The 18148-nt window shown below is 50.6% G+C and overlaps 10 protein-coding genes across 10 annotated transcripts; 3 read left to right on the top strand and 7 right to left on the bottom strand.

The window, feature by feature from the left end:
* Positions 1-1032: 1032 nt before the first annotated feature.
* N7511_006964 (Cytochrome b561/ferric reductase transmembrane) lies at positions 1033-1275 on the bottom strand (the record flags this gene model as incomplete). Its single annotated transcript, XM_057129341.1, has 1 exon — positions 1033-1275. One exon carries the CDS (start codon positions 1273-1275, stop codon positions 1033-1035), a length of 243 nt encoding a protein of 80 aa, XP_056983897.1.
* A 17-nt stretch (positions 1276-1292) lies between these two features.
* N7511_006963 (uncharacterized protein) lies at positions 1293-3429 on the bottom strand (the record flags this gene model as incomplete). Its single annotated transcript, XM_057129340.1, has 3 exons — positions 1293-2804; positions 2852-3219; positions 3282-3429. 3 exons carry the CDS (start codon positions 3427-3429, stop codon positions 1293-1295), a joined length of 2028 nt encoding a protein of 675 aa, XP_056983896.1.
* Positions 3430-4045: 616 nt separating this feature from the next.
* N7511_006962 (putative L-cystine transporter) lies at positions 4046-5073 on the top strand (the record flags this gene model as incomplete). Its single annotated transcript, XM_057129339.1, has 4 exons — positions 4046-4086; positions 4136-4153; positions 4207-4645; positions 4714-5073. 4 exons carry the CDS (start codon positions 4046-4048, stop codon positions 5071-5073), a joined length of 858 nt encoding a protein of 285 aa, XP_056983895.1.
* Positions 5074-6514: 1441 nt separating this feature from the next.
* On the top strand, positions 6515-7498 carry N7511_006961 (putative C2H2 transcription factor; the record flags this gene model as incomplete). The annotated part of the gene is made up of 1 exon (XM_057129338.1): positions 6515-7498. The coding sequence occupies one exon, from the start codon at positions 6515-6517 to the stop codon at positions 7496-7498; it is 984 nt and encodes a 327-aa protein (XP_056983894.1).
* A 677-nt stretch (positions 7499-8175) lies between these two features.
* N7511_006960 (esterase/lipase family protein) lies at positions 8176-9170 on the bottom strand (the record flags this gene model as incomplete). Its single annotated transcript, XM_057129337.1, has 2 exons — positions 8176-9085; positions 9133-9170. The coding sequence occupies 2 exons, from the start codon at positions 9168-9170 to the stop codon at positions 8176-8178; spliced, it is 948 nt and encodes a 315-aa protein (XP_056983893.1).
* Positions 9171-10098: 928 nt separating this feature from the next.
* N7511_006959 (uncharacterized protein) lies at positions 10099-11571 on the bottom strand (the record flags this gene model as incomplete). Its single annotated transcript, XM_057129336.1, has 1 exon — positions 10099-11571. One exon carries the CDS (start codon positions 11569-11571, stop codon positions 10099-10101), a length of 1473 nt encoding a protein of 490 aa, XP_056983892.1.
* Positions 11572-11805: 234 nt separating this feature from the next.
* On the bottom strand, positions 11806-12645 carry N7511_006958 (F1F0 ATP synthase subunit delta; the record flags this gene model as incomplete). Its single annotated transcript, XM_057129335.1, has 6 exons — positions 11806-11838; positions 11887-11976; positions 12031-12119; positions 12208-12338; positions 12415-12437; positions 12505-12645. 6 exons carry the CDS (start codon positions 12643-12645, stop codon positions 11806-11808), a joined length of 507 nt encoding a protein of 168 aa, XP_056983891.1.
* A 739-nt stretch (positions 12646-13384) lies between these two features.
* N7511_006957 (60S ribosomal protein eL29) lies at positions 13385-14207 on the top strand. The gene is made up of 4 exons (XM_057129334.1): positions 13385-13427; positions 13524-13575; positions 13784-13886; positions 13954-14207. Exons 1-4 carry the CDS (start codon positions 13421-13423, stop codon positions 13987-13989), a joined length of 198 nt encoding a protein of 65 aa, XP_056983890.1. The 5' UTR covers positions 13385-13420; the 3' UTR covers positions 13990-14207.
* Positions 14208-14632: 425 nt separating this feature from the next.
* N7511_006956 (uncharacterized protein) lies at positions 14633-16188 on the bottom strand (the record flags this gene model as incomplete). Its single annotated transcript, XM_057129333.1, has 2 exons — positions 14633-15852; positions 15930-16188. The coding sequence occupies 2 exons, from the start codon at positions 16186-16188 to the stop codon at positions 14633-14635; spliced, it is 1479 nt and encodes a 492-aa protein (XP_056983889.1).
* A 329-nt stretch (positions 16189-16517) lies between these two features.
* N7511_006955 (NCBP3 domain-containing protein) lies at positions 16518-17888 on the bottom strand (the record flags this gene model as incomplete). Its single annotated transcript, XM_057129332.1, has 2 exons — positions 16518-17711; positions 17772-17888. The coding sequence occupies 2 exons, from the start codon at positions 17886-17888 to the stop codon at positions 16518-16520; spliced, it is 1311 nt and encodes a 436-aa protein (XP_056983888.1).
* Between the last annotated feature and the right edge of the window lie 260 nt (positions 17889-18148).

The following is an 18148-nucleotide window of genomic DNA, read 5'->3' as shown; positions in this document are numbered from 1 at the left end:
GTCTACTGTTAGAAATTCATGGTGTTACATCGGCCATTCGTTTACCCCGAGTGTCGTGTCCGTTTACTATACTATCCCATCTTTGACCTCGCCCCCTACTAGTATCCTTACTTTTTACTTCTTTATCTATCTTGTCTGATGAATTGCATTGGGTTGCCTTTCTACCTTCGCTTTCTATTGTGACTTGGTTTTCAACATTTCCTAGAGAAGAAAAGAAGGATGAAAGAATTGAAGGGAGAGGACATGCTCGGAGGGGACATAACTTACTGATCGTTTCCGTGCATGACGTGTTTTTTTTTTTATATCTCAAGCCAAGTGGGCTGCGACACGTGGGAATACGAGGGATCTAAAGCGTGATGACCAGTCAGTGGGGTTGGAAATGATCCTTCCTGGAGAGGTGATCAAGATGCTACGAATGATGTTGATGAGACTACGAAGGTACTTACTTACACTCGCTTGATACGCAATGAATTGCCCAACCATTTATTCAAGCGAACCCATGGTCAAAATCTGCTAGCGATTCATCTAGAACAGACTATGAAATCTAGCCTAGGACACGTCTATCCCAATTGACTGTATAGGGAATCTACACGAACAACCCGAATACGAACAACAAAGTGCATTTTCGCTCGGTTATAAGAACCAAAGCCAGAATTGCCGGCCACTGAGATAAGTGAATCCCCACCAAAAACCAGGTATAAGGGGCAAATAAGTCAAGTTAGAAAAGGCCAACCAACAACCCAGTACCAAACCAATACCAAAACCAAAAACTAAAAAATCCATAATCGCTGGCATCATGACAAAAGATCAGAACTAGCTAGAGAGAATCATATCATCGCCTTAAAAGCACATTCAAGAAAAAAGGAAAAAGCGCAAACATAAAACATGGCATATCAAAAGACATTGGACCGTAACGGGGGAGGGGGATCATCATATCAACACGGAGAACACTCGTTTTGTACATGTCGTAGCAACGTGGGATAATGGGGGAAAAAACACAATGGAAAGAAGGAGCCTGAGAGAGTATGAGGATTAGGTAAACTCCACACCATGTGCTTGCTGCCTTTCTTGGCGGGTACGGGCTCGCTCAGCACGTCTGCGGCGGCGGTTATTCGCGTATGAACCGCTGACATCCGTGCCGGTATATGTCGGCGAGGTGATACTGCCCGCGCCATAGGGCATGCTTGAAGGCGCAACAGGATTGGGGATGGGAGGTGGGGGCGGCATGAGGCTGATTTGTGATTGGGGAGCTGCCCATGAGGATGAGGGGGCCATAGACGCTTGTGGTGGAGCTAGGGGGTAGGAGTGGCACTTGCAGCGGCTTGTTGACGTCTGACTTGTGCGTCTTGTCGGCGTTCCATTTCTTCGACGCGGCGCCAGCGATCTTGGTCGTCTTCGCGACCGGATAGGGAGCCTACGCTGCTGTTGCGGCGGCGGGAATTACGGCGTTCTCTGCGGCGGGCTTCGCGGCTTGCCGCCGCTTCTTCTTCGGTCAGTCGGCGGAGTGTCACATGGCGTCCGTCATTGTGCATCTTGACTTTGACAGACACTGGCGGTGACTCGACATGGTCATCGCGGTGTCGGCTGTGGCTTCGGCTGTGGCGAGAGGCTGCGCCGAGTGCTGCTCCAGCGGCAACAGGTGCAGCTAGCTCTGTTGCATCAAGAGAAAGACGGGAATGACGAGAGGAAGGCCGTTCAGGCCGCAGGTCACCGGATAATGATTGATGAACTGGCGGCATCGGGGGTGGCATGTCTGAAATAATGCTACTTTGAACAGCACCGGAGGCCATGGGCTCGGCCGTGAGAAGAGATTCTCCATGTGAGGCATGTCGAGGTGGGCGGGCTAGGTCCGTTTCAGTGAGATCGCTTTCGGAGTACGCGCTGGTCCTTCTCTTTGGGTAGAAGCCTCCTTCTCCCTGGGGCCGTCGCTTGCTGTTTGCTCTCTGTAGCGATTCATCAATGTCATCTTGACGGCGCATATCCTCCAAACGTTGTTTTTCTTCCTCGTCTTTGTTGCCACGACTGAACAGTCTCTTCACAGTAGCAAAAGCACCGGCGCCCAAAATCGCGTCTTTGATGCCTGATGACTTTCGTTTAGGGGGCTCGGTGAAGTATGTACTATCGTAATAAGACGAGCCTGGGCTTTGCGATCTGCTCGGGGGACGGCTTGGTGGTCGGTTAAGTGGTGTTCGATGGGTTGGCTCTGGTCGGCCATCTTCCATTCTGCTGAGGGACTCGTCCGTGTAGCTATTAGTGCGAGAGTGGGGAGCCGGTCTATACCGACCTGACTCGGCATCATCCTCACGCTTCTTTCGACGATCCCACCACTTCTTGGCCATAAGACCGGCCCCGGCCAAAGCACCAATTTCGAGCAGTTTCTTACCGAAACCACCCCCACCCCCATGTTTTGAAGACTCATCTGAATACTTCTCATCCGAAACCGAGGTGCGGGATTCTTCATAGACCTGACTGGTGTGGCGACTGCGAGGACGTCGTCGGAACATTGAAGCTAGACCAGCGGCCATAGCACCGCCAGCGAGTGCTTCACCCATGTGACCGCCACCATGGTGCTCCGAGACTTCTGATGGTCCGGTGTAATGACTGTGACCACCGCCATGTTCACTTCCCATATGATATCCTGTTGTGTCATATCGATAGGAGAGGATGAAGTAGGCAACCAAGTAGGCGAAGGCTGCGACAGCAAACAAGATGAAAAGCACCTTGGGTGAGCCATAAAGTGTAAGCCCTAGTGGGATCTGAACAATTCCCAAAATAACAAGGGCACGGCCCATCCATCGGTGGAACTAAGTCATGTTAGATCGAACATTATCTCATCTCCATTGGTACTTACCACTAGCTTCAACGGCACGTGAACTCGTTGTCTCTTGCTCTCGACCTTGTGCACAAACCAGCCCCAAAGTACCTGGAAAATGACCAAGACGTAAATCGCCAGGCCAATTCCATGGTGAGGGTTGGTTAGGCTTCTTTCTGGTCCAACGGCAAACCATCCAAGCACAAACACGACAGTACTTAGGAGCAACGTCAGCGTCTGACCCCAAGCATGCAGCTTAAATGCCCAGTATGGATTCCATCGGGAGTAGTATCGGATTATTAGGGTTGACATGGGCACGATGCCCAAGAAAACAATCGTTGCAATGACGCCGTGTGCGATGATAATGGAATGGTACCCAGCCATATCCTTGAAACGATTTCCCATACCTACAATACATTAGTAACAAAGCAAGAGAGCAAAGGGATTATCCAATAGATGAAACTCGTACCATTGTATCGCATCGTCTCAAAGTTGACGCCCATCAAATTGGGTAACAAGAAGGTATCTCGTCCCGAATCCCAGGTGCCATCTCCAACATGCAGGGTATTTGACGAGTATGTGCTGCTCCCCGCAGCGGCGAGGCCTGAATCCGACATTGTGTGTCTGATTCTTCAGATACCACGCGATCTTTAGTCTGGAATGTCGGAGTTACCGAAGGAGATCTGTTGAGATCCCCCGGTCCAAAGAATGCACCATGCGACAGCGGATCGAAATTGAGACTGGAATGCTGAATGACAAGTGGTCCGACGAATTGTGTCCAATCAATAGGTTCGGAATGTGGTGTTTGACCAGATCTAAGGAGGATTGCCAGTCGAGATGGAAGGACTATCGAGAAGGATCAGGAGAAACAAGAGAGAATCAGGGCGAAGTTTGTAGAATGAATTGCGAAAGAGGCCGTCACCAAAGACAAAGCAGATCCAGACCAACGACCAAAGACCAGGGAAGGAGGAATCACAACAGGAGCTGACCGATTCCCCAGTCAACTGTTTGCCATTTCGGGTTTAGTGTGACAACACATAACCCGGACAACGGCTGAGTCATCTGATGAGTCAGCGGGTAACTCCAGAGTCACAGACTGACCGCCTTTCCCAATCGGGCATATCTTATCAGCTGATCTTATCATTGCGTGCTGCTCGCGCCAACTTGTTCAATCTCCCTCTCTCTTCTCTTCTTCTTCTTCTTGCCAGGGATGAGATCCTAGAGTGAGACAACATGACTTCTCAAATAGAGGTGTTTATCAAAGCCCTCTCCCGGTTTGTTCTGTCTTCACCTGCTATCTAGACCCGCATCTAACGTTCTCAGGCTTCTAGGATGGTCTTAGTGAGTTCCGTATGCCTCCGACGGAGTCATGGGACTATAACTGACTAGCACAGCATGCTTTGTTGGTCAGGATCTTTTTATCCCCAACCTCTCACCAACATTAAGCGCAAGTCGACGGTCGGCTTATCGATTGACCTATCTACAATTAATCCATTGGGCTTCATCTGCTATGCGATATACACCGGCGCATTCTTATACTCCCCGGTCATTCGCGCACAGTATGCCGCTCGGCACCCGGCCGCCGAGGAGCCAACAGTGCGGCTCAACGATTTTGTGTTTGCAGCTCACGCGGTGGTGCTGACTTTGATCATGTATACGCAATTTTGGCCATTTATTTGGGGTCTGCATGTGTCCCGCTTCCAGAGGATCAGCTGGCTGATGGCTGGTCTCTTTTGGGGATCTGTTCTCGCTCCGGTGGCGGTGATGTGGATTGTATTGGCGCGTAGCCCGGATGGGGGACATGACCCTTCATCCTGGGCATGGATTGACGTGGTAAGTGCTGAGATGTGGAGTGGAGATGTGCGACGAATTGGAAGGGAGAGAACCTAATGTGTCATCAGATTTACTCATTTTCATACGTTAAGCTTTTGATCACCATTGTGAAGTACATGCCGCAGGTGTGGTTGAACTACCAGCGCAAATCGACGGTGGGCTGGAGTATTGGGACTATTCTGCTCGATTTGGCTGGCGGGGTTCTTTCGATGGTTCAACTGGTTCTTGACTCCAGTCTCCAGAGTGATTGGAGCGGGATCACTGGTAACCCGGTCAAGCTGCTGCTCGGGAATGTTACCATCTTCTTCGATATGATCTTCGTGATCCAACACTATGTCTTATACCGGGAAGACTCGAAAAGAACCCCTGGCCCGGGCGTGCGAACACCACTGCTCGCGCACGACAATCCTGTGCGAGCCCAGGCATGAGGGCCTAGGCGGAGTCATACATGGGGGCCAAATCCAAGACATGGGGCAGTTCTCTATTTCGGTAGCATTCTTTGAGACATGGGGTCGGGTTTCCGATCCCCGTCTTACATTCAGATCTTGGATCTCAGGCGTTTTTCCGACTTTGATAGATGTATAATGATTTGAGACATGAATTCAAGATCGAGAGCAGGATCCAAACAAGTATGACACAATGCAGAATGCCAAATGGGCCCCCAAACAACATTGCATCAATGCAGATATGCATAAGAGGCTCGAAGTAAGACACCGCTACTCGGATTTGGGGGCCACAGCCTCTGCCCCTCCACCGCCGCACATTATTGGTCCAGCACAGGGATAAGCACAAACTTCACTTCTTCCTCCAATCACTTGGCTCAAGACAGCATTGCCGGGATCCGTCGACGGTTCTGACCGTCGGTGTCGGGTTTGAGGGTCCGCCAACATTGCCATAGCTGAGCCAAGATCCGCAGTCCTATCCTCTTTGGAACATTCCTCTATCCTCATTCTCGCGAGTGACCCTGAGTGGTCCGCGCCGTTTACTTGTTCAGGCGATGATCGCCGTATCTCGATAAAAATATGTGAATCACCTCGAAACCCCAGCTCCCTACTGCGTATTGCGTATGAGGAATCAGAATACTACCCTTCGAAGGTAACGTTGAATCTGACTCAACACACCTGGAATCGTGAGGACAGACATGAGGTCGCCACGTTTCAGGAATAACGTGTGACACCAGACCAATACATAAGGCTGTGAAGGGGGGGCTACGATCCCCGACAGTTGGGCGTCGCGTGGCTTTGGCAGGACCAATAGGCAATGCAAGTGGGTGGCAGCCCTGGCCCAAGATCGTACGGAAAGCCTGGAGATTCCATCAGCCCTAATGCCGTTAGCCCAGAGCGCACCATCCATCTAGAAGCGACTAGTCTATGCAAGTCCCGCGTGGATCGTCGCCAAGGACCAACCCTGGTTTGTGATTCATGATGATTCAAGAACAGAAAGCAGCAAGCAGAAAAGGTAAGAGAGGCTCCAGTATTCAGCTGTATTGTCATTACCTTCAGTGCCTGCAGATCTCAAATTCCTATGCGGAACGCCTGGATGTGAGGATTACAGCACTGCCTCACGCTGTCAATACACCCATAAATATAGCTGCATCTGCTAAATACGAGTTGCGTCGATCCCCAAAAGAACCTTATAACAGTTAGGGTTGTCTTCTACTTCACTGCTCACGCCGCCCTACTTTTCTTCGCCTTTCTTGACAATCCAATTGTATGAGAGGGCTTCCCTCCACATCTCCAAGACCTTCTCTCGACTATTCCCAACTCATCCTTGCCTATCACTCCCACCTTCAACATGTACTCTCGTAATAAAAAACAAAACAGCGTGTATTCCACTGTATCTGACAGACATCGGGAGTTAGAGTCATGCATGGCTGGCCTGACCGGCCCAGAACTCAGCACAATGCCCTATGGCATACAACCGGACCTGATGGACATACCAGATCCACGCACGTTTCTCACCCCGGAGATCTATCCCTCAGCCCGACGAGGCTCTTGTGGTAGCGAGACACTGGGCTCCCAATACGCTTGGTCTACAGCCTCCAACGATCTACTCGCCACGTCCCCAGCCCTATCCTCGCTCGAGCCCTCCTGTTCGGGACCAACCTCGCCCTACATGCAGGGCTACTATCCACCTAGTTCGATGCAGTCCAGTATAAACACCCCCAGCTATAGTCCCCGGCAAATCAACAAATGGTGCATCGAAACCAACCCAACCCCCACCGAGTTCTACTCATCCTACCCACCACTCAACCCCAGTCCCATACCCTACGCAGACTTATTCGCCCACGAGAGTCTAAGCACCGCAACCGACTGGCTCTCCGTCCCATCCTTCAGAGATCCAATCCCAATCCCATCCCAACCCCCAGTCCCAGACGCCTACTTCCCAGTCTCAATCCCCCACCCCCAACCCAACCACCAACAAACCTCTACCAAAAGAACCTCAACTCCCTCTTCAACAGGAGCCCGTCCCTCCCCAGCCCGCTCCTTCTCCGACAACTCCTCCCCCCCAAATAGCACCAGCGACCTCAGCGCCTACGGAATCCCAACAGCAACAGGCGCCTGGCGATGCGCACACCCAGGCTGTTCCAGCCAAGCCGTTTTCAGACGGGGCTGTGACCTGCGCAAACACTTCAACCGACACCGGAAGTACCTCTTCTGCCGACACGAGGGATGTCCACAGGCCGCGCAGAATGGGTTTTCCAGCAAGAAAGATCGGGCACGGCACGAGGCCAAGCATAACCCCGGCATTGTATGCGAGGCTGTTGGCTGTGGAAGGGTTTTCAGTCGAGTTGACAATATGAAGGACCATGTGAGGAGGATTCATCGGAGGGGAACGGGGGATGGGAGGTGAGGGGGGAGATTGTTAGGGCTGGCTTTGAGGATGGATATGGGTACGATTATGGGTGCAGGTATGGTGATGGGTACGGCTATGATAGTGACGATATTATGGGATATGTGTGTTTCTTGGGTTGCTTCTTGGTTTGGTTTCTTGTTTCTTTTGATCGGCTGTACGATAAGTGGGAATGCGTATGGCGAATTGGTGTTTACTTCCTCCCGGTGAGGATTGACTTTTAGAAAAGGACAAAAATATGGAGGCTTCTGGTAGAGGATTGCTATGGGGATTAGAATGCGAATCAACAAGCGTTTCTAGCCAATTTAGCGTCATGTAGGAGAGATATCTTCGTATGAAACGATGCATTTTTATCTATTCCAAGTTTCACAAGGCATACTTTTACACTTGGAGGCTGAAGACACTCTCGGATCTAAGGGGTCCAAATGACTCTACATATCGTTGAAGCCCTTGGAAACTCGGGGCTAGTGCCTCCAAGCTACCCATCCATGATTTAAGCTGTGCTAGGGCATATATACTCTAGATCGGATTGCGAAGATGATCGTCTGCTTCGTATATCACTACATCAGGTCACTGATTCTCAACGAAATATAGATAGATACAAATAGGAGACTCAAGAATACCGGAAAGATGAACTCATACTATTGGCAGTGGATTCTTCACACCCACATCTTGGATCAAGTAAAGGTAAACGTTGAAAGGTCAATCAAGTCCACGTCTTGAAAAGAATTGAGGTAGGTGTGGCCATCCAAAGTGTAGTTTGTCGGCGAAGGAGCTGTCGAACAAGAAAGACTCATAGAAAAAGAAGCCACAAACGCTTGATTTGAAGATTCGACAAAAGCAGCCTCGTCCTTCTGTGAAGTCTCAATCAAACTAGCAACAAGAGTGCGAAGGTGTTCATATCCCGCATCCAATCGACCGCTGAATTTGGCCACATTGAAATGATTGGCATCAACTCTGCAACTCTTGAAGTCACTCAGAACCGCAGAGCTCTCTTCAACAATCTTGCCCACTAGATCGTTCATTTGCTTGGTCTCATAGAAACAGAAGACCTTCAAAGAGATATCTCCTCCCCGCAGCATATCCTGAAACTGATTGCCAATTCTTTGCAGGTCATTCGGCCCTGGTTTAGTTCCTGCAGTTCTCATTTCTGCAGTCTGGACAGGACTGAGATATCTCGCGAGCCGCTCACCATGACAAGCCAACGATGAACCAGAGTGTGGAGTTCCTATAAAGATAATCCCAACCGCCCAAGAAGAGATTTGCCAGAGTCCATCCACCTGAGTACTGCGTATCAGTGCTTGCTGGCATACAAGCCCGCCCAGACCATGGGCAATCAATAGAATAGGTCTTGCCGAGCAGCCATCTCGTTCACTAACTAGCGCATAGGCCAGGGACTGACCGTGGTCATATACTCGATTCGAGGATGCAATTGTAAAGAGGGTAGCGATATCAACCTCATATCCAAAGGTCATGATGCGGACTGTAGGAAAGTCTTTGGCCAGAAGGTCCTGCGGCCAGAAAACCCCTTTTTTATGCGTCCATGTTTTCTCCCGGTTGCCGGTCAAGCCGTGGACAAAGATGATGCTAGGCAATGTCAGTGTGATTGCTTTGTTTGATCGCTCGTCACTAACTCTAGCTCGGCATTGGGTGGATCGGAGAGTATTTTCATTCCTATGGCCCCGTCTGTAGAGAATCTGTATACCGTGAGCTTAGTTCTATCACTCGATTTCGACAATGGCCATAATTACAGATGGTCTGTCGAGCTCCTCTGCAACCTATTCCTGATGGCCTTCATGGTCATGCAAGGAGTTCTTCTGTTGATCTATATCTCTCGATTTCGGAACGGCCAAGTAGAAAGATGAACGAGCGAGCAGAAGGGTAAAGCGCCTGACGGTGGCCGGCTGAGTATATAACCAACAGAGCCTTGCTAGAAACTGAGACCCCGCTTGCTATGATATCGAAGATGATTCGCACGTCCGAATTCAAATTTAAGCGAACGTCACGCGGGAATCTCTTGCGGCTGCCAGCAGCTCAATGGGGGTGTCTCGGGCCACAACGTTGTGACATGCCTAGAAGCAGACCAGGAGACCCCAAATATGAGACAATGATTAAGATATGTAACAGAAAGTCCGTCTGTTCAGGTATTGTGAAGGGTAAATCTAGGGCTCGAAGGGGGAGGTTGGATATGACTTCGGATCTTTGTGTGCCTCACAAGAGATCGGGAGATTGTTTGAGACCATTCTGAGATATGTGAGAATCGACAGAAGAGGAAAGCATCCTACTAAGTTTACGAAAAGAGCTTGAGCGGTTTTTGGATTTAATAGTTGATGTGATTCCCCTCGCCGACTTTCATGACAGACTAATCAAACAATAAGAACGGCGAAGGGCTTCTCAGGAATACAATACCCTCTGACTCATGATTCAATGTCCAAAGACGAACATGTGGCAACAGAAAAACAAAAGCATTACACAAACAGATGATCATAGACATGACTTAATTGACTCAAGTATCCGAGCGATCTCAACGGATCGCTTTTGGTCTGCATGTTTCTTTTTTCAATCGTGCGAGGCGTTGCAGTCTCCTCGTAATCTGGCACTCAAGAAGAGTTATTGGGTAGAAAGTCCACATTGGCACGGGTAACAACTCCTAGGCCACGACTTTTCATTGCTCGAATGAAGACGGAGAAGAATGCCGAAAAAAGAGTCTTGATAAAGTTCAAGATGACAGCACCGATGCGAGTGTTTCCCACGTATTGGAGGGCATAGAAAGAGAGACCCACAGGTATGGTAGTCAAAATCGCAGGAATGATGATGCAAAATTGGCAAAGAACTTCATCAAGGGGCGGCTGAAAGGCAATTTGTTCAAATTTGGGCGCAAAACGAGGCATCTTTCCATCTGGTTCAGACGTCTGGGACGCGATGGCGACGAACACATACTTTGGGGCAGAGCCACGAGGTGGTTTTCGGGGTCTGTAAATTCCAAACAAGACCCCCATAGCGCGAGGGACCTTCTGAGTTTCTCTCACGCCCTTTGGCTCATTGGTGGCGAGAGTACCAGATGTGTTTCTCGGATGTTCGACATGTGTTGCATTTGGTAGACCCGGGGGAGAAGGAGGATGCACGCGAGCATGATCCCGAAGCTGGAAAGTCTGATCAGAGGCCATGTTCATGGGGCTACGAGGTGAAGTGATTCGGTGGGGGGTTACACGGCGGATACCCTTCCATTTACCAGGGTGCTTCTGCTGAGAGGAAAGGGTGCCATCAACCGAGGGCAATGGGCGTTGTGCTGCCAAAGACGGGATCTGAGGACGAGGAGGTGAAAAATGGACTGATCGAGGCACCGGGACACGATTGCCAGATCTTTTGAGGGAGCTGACATTTGGAGCTGGGTGATGGTTTGCTAGAGCTGCGATGGGAGGCTTGAGTGGGTTTCTCTTATCTTTTTGAGGCGTTGGTGATTGACTTTTGTCACATTCGCGGTACATAGAGCGTCCTCTGGGCGAGTCTGCCTCGGGCGAATCTTTAAAACAATCGTAGTTAAACTCCTTAGTATTCGGCATATCTCTGAGAAACAGGTTCTCGGTGACCTGAGGAGTGGCCTGAGGCAGTACTGGTTCGTGTATGCTGTTGTTGACACCGTTTGGTGCAAGTGATTCATGTAGGTTCGACGGGTCACCAATGTTGTCAAGTACGTACTTGTCTGCAGCTGCATCCAGAACCAAGCGAGGAAAAGATTGTCTGAGGCCTAGGCCAAGCGATGCCTCTTGAAGTTCTCTGAAACCACGCTTTTTCTTTAGACTGGTCTGTTGGGTCGTCATGTCAGTAGGCCCATCCAGCCCAGAAGCACTAAAGGTAGCAAAGGACGGCGAAAGGGGATTCGGAGGGGCGTCGGTAGTGACTGGGGTTCTGACAGTGGGGGGTACAAGATCAGATGCAAATAAATAACGAGATTCAGAGGTGACTCGAGTGTCAGCAGCTGGGGTAAACGAAGATGAAAACAGGTGAGAGTCAGTGAGGCGAGTATCCACGACTCCCAGAGGATCAGACTTGATACGCCTGGTAGAAGACATGTTTGTGCAAAGATGAAGATGTGGAAGATGATGAAGGATGAATGGTGGAGAGGAGAGAGAGTGAGAGAAGATGAGAGTGAGAGAAAGGGAAAGTCGCTGGGTGAGAAGTATAGAGTTTCCCAATTGGGAAGCTGCACCTTCCTACTATCCATGGATGCGTGAAGCTCAATTAGGTAAGAAAGAATTGCTATAATTCTACAGGTTCAAGGGCAATAATGGTTATGTACAGCAAGTCTATTTGACGAGAGGCTGGAGGGTCTCGAGAACCTAGTTCAGTTAGCATTTGGTCGGTTCAATGTCGCCACGATGTCATACCTCAAGCTCGATCTTGGCCTCAGCAATGTCCTGCTCGCTGCCGCTGCCGCTAGCGGTCTTCTGGGCCTCAGCAATCAAGGCGCGGATGTTCTGGAGAGAGAGAGGTGAGTTTGGATTGCGACATCGCGAAAGGAGATAATTTACCTCGGCGCTGAACTGGTCAAGGGGGAAGATCTCGGAGCTGTTGATGCTGAACTCGTTGTTGGGCTGCATGACAGCGAAACCACCGGCGGCTATCAAAGAGAAACTGTGATTAGCTACTTGGCTCTCATTCGAGGACCAAAATCTCAGGTTGTCCCTAGGCGCGAGGATCGGACGTACTGAAGAGCTGCTTGGAGGAACCGCTCTCCTCAACAATCTCGATGAGACCGGGCTTGAGCTGCTCAATGGAGGGAACGTGGTTGGAGAGGACACCCATCTCACCGGAGGCGGCGGGAATGTTGACCTGGGTGCTGTGATCGCGAAGGTAGGTTAGTATTATGAAACGGCGAAGACGCCGAGGCGGGCGCAAGTCAATGGGAAACATACACGCCAGCGGACTTGTAGATGGTCTATTAAACGATCCTAAAGTCAGTATTTATGTACGGATGGGATGACAATCGCGGTTGGTTCACGCACCTGGTGAGGCAGGGTCAGGGACAGCTTCAGGGTTTCGGCAGCGTCGGCGTAGGTACGTCTGGGGACGCGAGCGAGGGGCATAGAGGGGCGGGCAGCCCTCATGGCCGAGAGACCGGAGCGAGCGAGACGGTTGAAGCTCATTTTGTAAGGGTGGATGACGTGCAAAGGCTGGGTTATCCTTCTTGAAGTTGCAGTGCAAAGACGAAGTCGGAACGCCGGTTGTTCCCTAGCGCCGGGTCACGTGGTACGGGAATCCAACGGCCGAAGTATGGCCAAGGCTGTTTACTCTTCTTGCATATCTATTTGGTGTAAGAATGGAAAGAAAAAGGCGGTTATCATTTATCGAGCTATATATTTCACGTATGGCATTTTCACCACCCGAATCTCTCCAGTAAATTGTTTTCTTTTTTTGTGGTGAAGATGGGTGCTGGGAACAAGATGGAAGGAAGGTCGGACCGGATTTGATATAAAAATCATGGGGCAAAGTTATTGCCAACACGATAAAACGGACAAGTCTATCAGGTAGTCCTCCAAGATCATGCAGAGGTTCTTGTTATAATGCAGAAGAGGTACTGTATCATTATACTTTCACGTGATCTGAAGGTCACGTGCAGTGGATGGCAGAATGAAGCCAGTTAGAAAATCGGCCCTCTACGACCAGTCTCACAGAAGCTAAAAAGATAATTAAAAGAGACCAATTAGTCTTGAAAGCAAACTAGCAAACAGTAATAACCCCATAGTTTATGATATCATTGATGTATCCTGCTGAGGCCATCTGTCTCTCTAGTATGTACACCGCCCGATAAGCGAGATCCCACAAACGGAATGAGCCCTAGCCGAGCCTCTTAGGCCTGACGTCTCCGTTCCCTCTCCTCACCAACCATCCCACCGTCAATCAGCGACAACATCCGTCAAGATGGCCAGTACGTTTTCCCTTCGATGATATGGCTTCTACCTGCCTGCAAGCCGCCCAGAAAAAAAAAGAGAAGCGATGTCGCTGACATGATTTTCGCCCACAGAGTCCAAGAACGCGTCCCAGCACCACAGAAGCCAGAAGGCTCACCGTAACGGGTACGTTTACCCTTCAATATCCTCGATTGTCCTCTATACCCCTTGAACAACACTCGAAACTGCGGGACGATAGGAAATTGGTGGCAGGCGAACTATTTATTCGGTGTGATATTCCGGGGTCACATCTTGAATATTCACTCGGACAAATTCTTCGACCATCCGCTACGACCTCCACCAGAACGAAACGCTAATATGTCTCTCCGAACAGTATCAAGAAGCCCAAGACCAACCGTTACCCTTCCCTCAACGGTGTTGACCCCAAGTTCCGCCGCAACCACCGTCACGCTCTCCACGGCACCATGAAGGCCCTCGTACGTTGACCACAACCCGAACTCAACAAACCCCCAACTTCATAACACATACTGACCCATTGAACAGAAGGAGCGCAAGGAGGGCAAGCGTGAGGTCGCATAAATGTCTAACGGAGTCTGAAAAAATGGGAATCATGAAACGCAACTCGAGCGCGCAGGAGGTTCGGTTAACATAAAGTGTGCGACGATCAAGGACGGTCCGCTGTGTCGAATAGGCCTGGTTTCTGCTTATTCCTTGCGCGATGAGTCTCGGGTTGTTTGATATCAAGAAATCAACAGGCTTAATTCGATGTGCACAGCGGTGCCATTTTCCCAAGCGGAATATCTTCTGCTATTCCTTCTTTTTTCCGTCCTTTCCTGTCTCGAGGGCTCGACTGCTGCGGCCCTCGAGCCATAGATCTCTTCTCCCCTCCCCCTTTCCCCATTCCCCTCTCCGGCATATGTGTGTACAGCTGCGTGCTTTTCTCATGCGCGATTGCTGAAGGATTTTTCTTAACGTGCCAAGAATCAATCCCAGACCCTCCTCGATTACATACCCTGTCTTGATGCTTCTCGACAGAGACAGGGTTCGTGGTTAGGAGGGTTACATCTCGTAGAAGTAACAATCGTTTCATTTATTTTATGTCTTCAATGAATTTCTACACTACTTGACCACCATTCAATATCTATATCTGAGCATATCACATCATTCCTCACCTGAAATATCCCGTCATTGGACATGCTCCAACAGACCTCGAGCATCTAACTTATATCTTCCAAATAACCAAACGCTTATCAAAACCACCACTAATAACCCATTCCTCCTGCACCATGTCCCCATCCCCCCTCAACACAGAAACATACCCAGACCAAACAGTACGCACCTTACAACCAGGTTCATGACCCCCCGTGAGTGTAGCGATAACCTTACCAGTCTTGGTTTCGATACCCCTCACAACACCATCATCCCCATTAACCCAAACCCCAGACCCATCCGGTCTCCACGCAACCTGTGGGGTCGAATAAGCAGTCTGCGAAGCAAAGGTATTCGCCTGGACGAGGATAGCCGCGTCCTCGCGATTAGCCAATGCCAAAGCCTCCATAGCCTGAGAAGCCTGCGTAACCGGGTCCGCTGACGCAGAGCCATGTTCCGTGTCCGATGTACCCATTGATGGGAAGAGCAGGCGTACAATAATAACTTTCATATGGGGTAGGGTCGACGTAGCCACTGCCAGGAGACCTGGGTCGTGAGGACTGAGAGCCATATGGGCCGGCGAAAAGGCCACCCAGGCATTGGAATGAGGAGCTAGGTTTTGAGTTCCGAGGAGTTGGCACTCGCGCGGGGAGGTGAGAGAGGTGGAGGCGGTTTGTTCGGGGGTTTCTTCCACCTGGTAGTAATGGATGTGAGTTGAGTCTCTGCGCGAGACCAGGAGAAGGAGGTCATTTGTATCGATATGCGGTACAAACAGAAGCGATTCCGGGTTCGATGCGAGCTTGATGCGAGCGATGGGCTCGCCGATTTTCAGGGTGTGTGCGTTTGCCTCGTCTGGGATGTTGAGCCTGTATAGCACAACTGTCTCGTCCCATCCAGCGGTGGCGATCCACCACTTGGACGGGTCCTTCTGGTCTTCGTAGGCTACTACTTTGACAGTATACTTTCCATGATCTTTCCTGCTGTCTAGAAGTTTGGTACCATGCTGGAGAAGGATCTGACCGGACATGTTGGTCAAGAGAATGTACCGGCCTTGAAGAATTGAGACGAATGATAGCACAGGTGCACTCGATAGATCAGAGAAGGATTGGACAGCGGCATTGTTCCCTGTTGTTTCGAGTACATGCACCTGTTTGTCGGCGCCGGTAGAGATGATATAGGATTGCGCTGATGCACCCGCGGCTTCATCCTCGTCGGGCTTTTGCCATAGCTCTACCGACGCAGCAAGTAGATTTGATGCAGTTGGTATTTGAACCACAGCAGGTTTTGATGGTGCTGGGTATTGTTAGCGAGAGAACGAAATACTGCATTTCGATCCAAGACGCAAAGCTTTGCAGGGCGAAGGAACTCACCTGGTTCACTCCACAGACCAGTCCCTTGACTACCCTCTCCATATCGTTCAAAGTTGATACTCTGATCATACGTTTCCTTCTCCTCGACCAAGCTTTGAATGGTCCAGTTATTGGTGTCGTCGCCAGAGGCCTGCCCCACGTCGGGAGCAAGGCTAGCCTCGCGGATAAAAGCCTTTAATGTCTCCGTGTGGTCATTGGCGCGCAGGAAGCGAGCAACCAGAGCATTTGTCAATGCATCAATCATCACAGAGGGCGCCATTCATGCGTTTGATGCTGGGGGAGGTTGGCAGCGGTAAGGAATTGATTAGTCGTCCGTGGCGCAGGCCCTGCGACGCTACTGTATAGATCCTCGAATTATTGACAACAACTGTCCCATGTATTTCAATCCATTTATTGTTGGCATTGGAGAGTGTTGGGAAGGGCCTCATGGGCTATCCCATGGAGTAGAGTAGAGTATGTGTTATTATGGAGTTTTTATCAGACAAATTCATTTTCCCATCCTGTTCATGAAACGCCGGATATCGAGCATGCAACAGAAATCTCCCAAACAATATCAAAAAGCACAGGTGCAATATTCAACTTGCTGTTTCAGCTGAACATGTCTTCGGCACGGCGTCGACGGCCACCACGTCCTTCCAGAGTCTCGTCGAACAGTTCCTTGCCAGCATTGTTGCTGTACTTGGAAGGGAAGAGTTCACGGGCCGACGCACCCCTGCCTTTGATTGAAAGACCACCCGATGAGCCCCGGATTGCAAAGCCCTGGTCTTCACTGGCTGATCCACGAATGCGAGTGCCTTCATCCGAGCCGGGGAAGAGTTCGATATTGCTGTTGCGGCGGTTTTCAGAGTTTCCGGACAGAGAAGAAGCGTCAAATGCATCCGAGCGACGGTGGTTACTGGGCTTGCTAGGGAACAGCTCCTTCTTGATGTAGCTGGAGGTAGGCTTGTTGGGGAACAGCTCTCGATTACCAGGCTCGTTGCTATCGCTAGGGAAGAGCTCCCGACCCTTGTTCTGGCCAAGTCGCGGCGACCTTTCGCGGAATCGTCTGCTGCTATCACGGTGTTCACGGTCGGCTTGCTTGGATTCCTCCAGTGTGTCCCGCCCGGGCGACGCGCTGCGGTTGCGGAGACGTCCACTTGACCGTTCCTCGTCTGCGGGGAACAAGTCCCTCTGACCACGACCGCTCCGGGCTCCTCGTCCCCGCTCCGTGGGACCAGAGCCTGCATTATCATCGTACATGTCCACATTGAATTGGTCGCCCTCGTCTCGGTCTCGGCGTCGTCTGTGCTCTCGGTCATCGAATCGGCGTCGCCTATACCCATCGTCGTCATCGCCGCGTCGCCGATCTGCAAATTCTTGTCGCAGGCGTTCTCGGGGGTCATGTTCGGGGTGCATCAGGTAGAAACGACTCTTCTCATAAGAGCGGGCTTGTTTGCGATCGGTCTTGACAGCCGACCGGACTTGGAGGACGGAATCGGGGTGGGAGGAAAGGGGTTTCGCAGTTCGCAGGCGCAGTGCAGGCAGAGAGGATACATCTTCTTCTTCATTGACTTGAGTGAGAGCCGCAAGAGCTTGGAGGCCGACCTCAGCAGAGGAGTAGATTAGATTGGCGGAGGTATCGTCGATCCATTCAACGCGCACTGGCTCTTCTGCGAAGTGGCTGCAAGCGAATTGTTTGATAATTTCCGTGGTCAGTTCGTCGACACCGCGAACATGCACCTTCTCATAGACCGCCTCTTCGTCGAGCTGATCGAGGGTATTGTCGACGTTGAGGGCTGGTGCCTAGTAGTGAACACCTGTCAGCGGGCGGAACACATAAACAAGAGCGCAATTGCCACATACCATCTGGATTGGCTCGGGTTCAGGCTCAGGTTCAGGTCCCAAGTCAAGGTCCATGTCAATATCCATGTCTGCGGTGGGAGCCGCAGGTCCATTGATTGACACGTTTGGGGCGGCCATGACGGTATATGAGGAGGAGAAGTCGAATGGATGGCGCTTTCCCAAGTTATATAGTGTTATATAGAAGTTGACGACTAATCGACGACTAATCGAGAGAGGTGGGCAGAGTCAAGAGGTGAAAACCGAGGCGGGAGCTTGAACGTCGCCTGATAAGGATTAGCGCCGTTTTCCGGGGAACAGTATAAAACTTGGTGCAATTGGGGGATTCAGTCCAATCGAAGATATACTCAGTGATATCTCTTTGTAGAATGAGAGGATTC

Source organism: Penicillium nucicola (assembly GCF_028828085.1).
Source record: "Penicillium nucicola strain IBT 29836 chromosome Unknown utg000006l, whole genome shotgun sequence".
In the NCBI taxonomy this organism is placed as follows: Eukaryota; Fungi; Ascomycota; class Eurotiomycetes; order Eurotiales; family Aspergillaceae; genus Penicillium; species Penicillium nucicola.
Note: the sequence above shows the minus strand (reverse complement) of the source record. Positions and strands in the feature narration are given on the sequence as shown.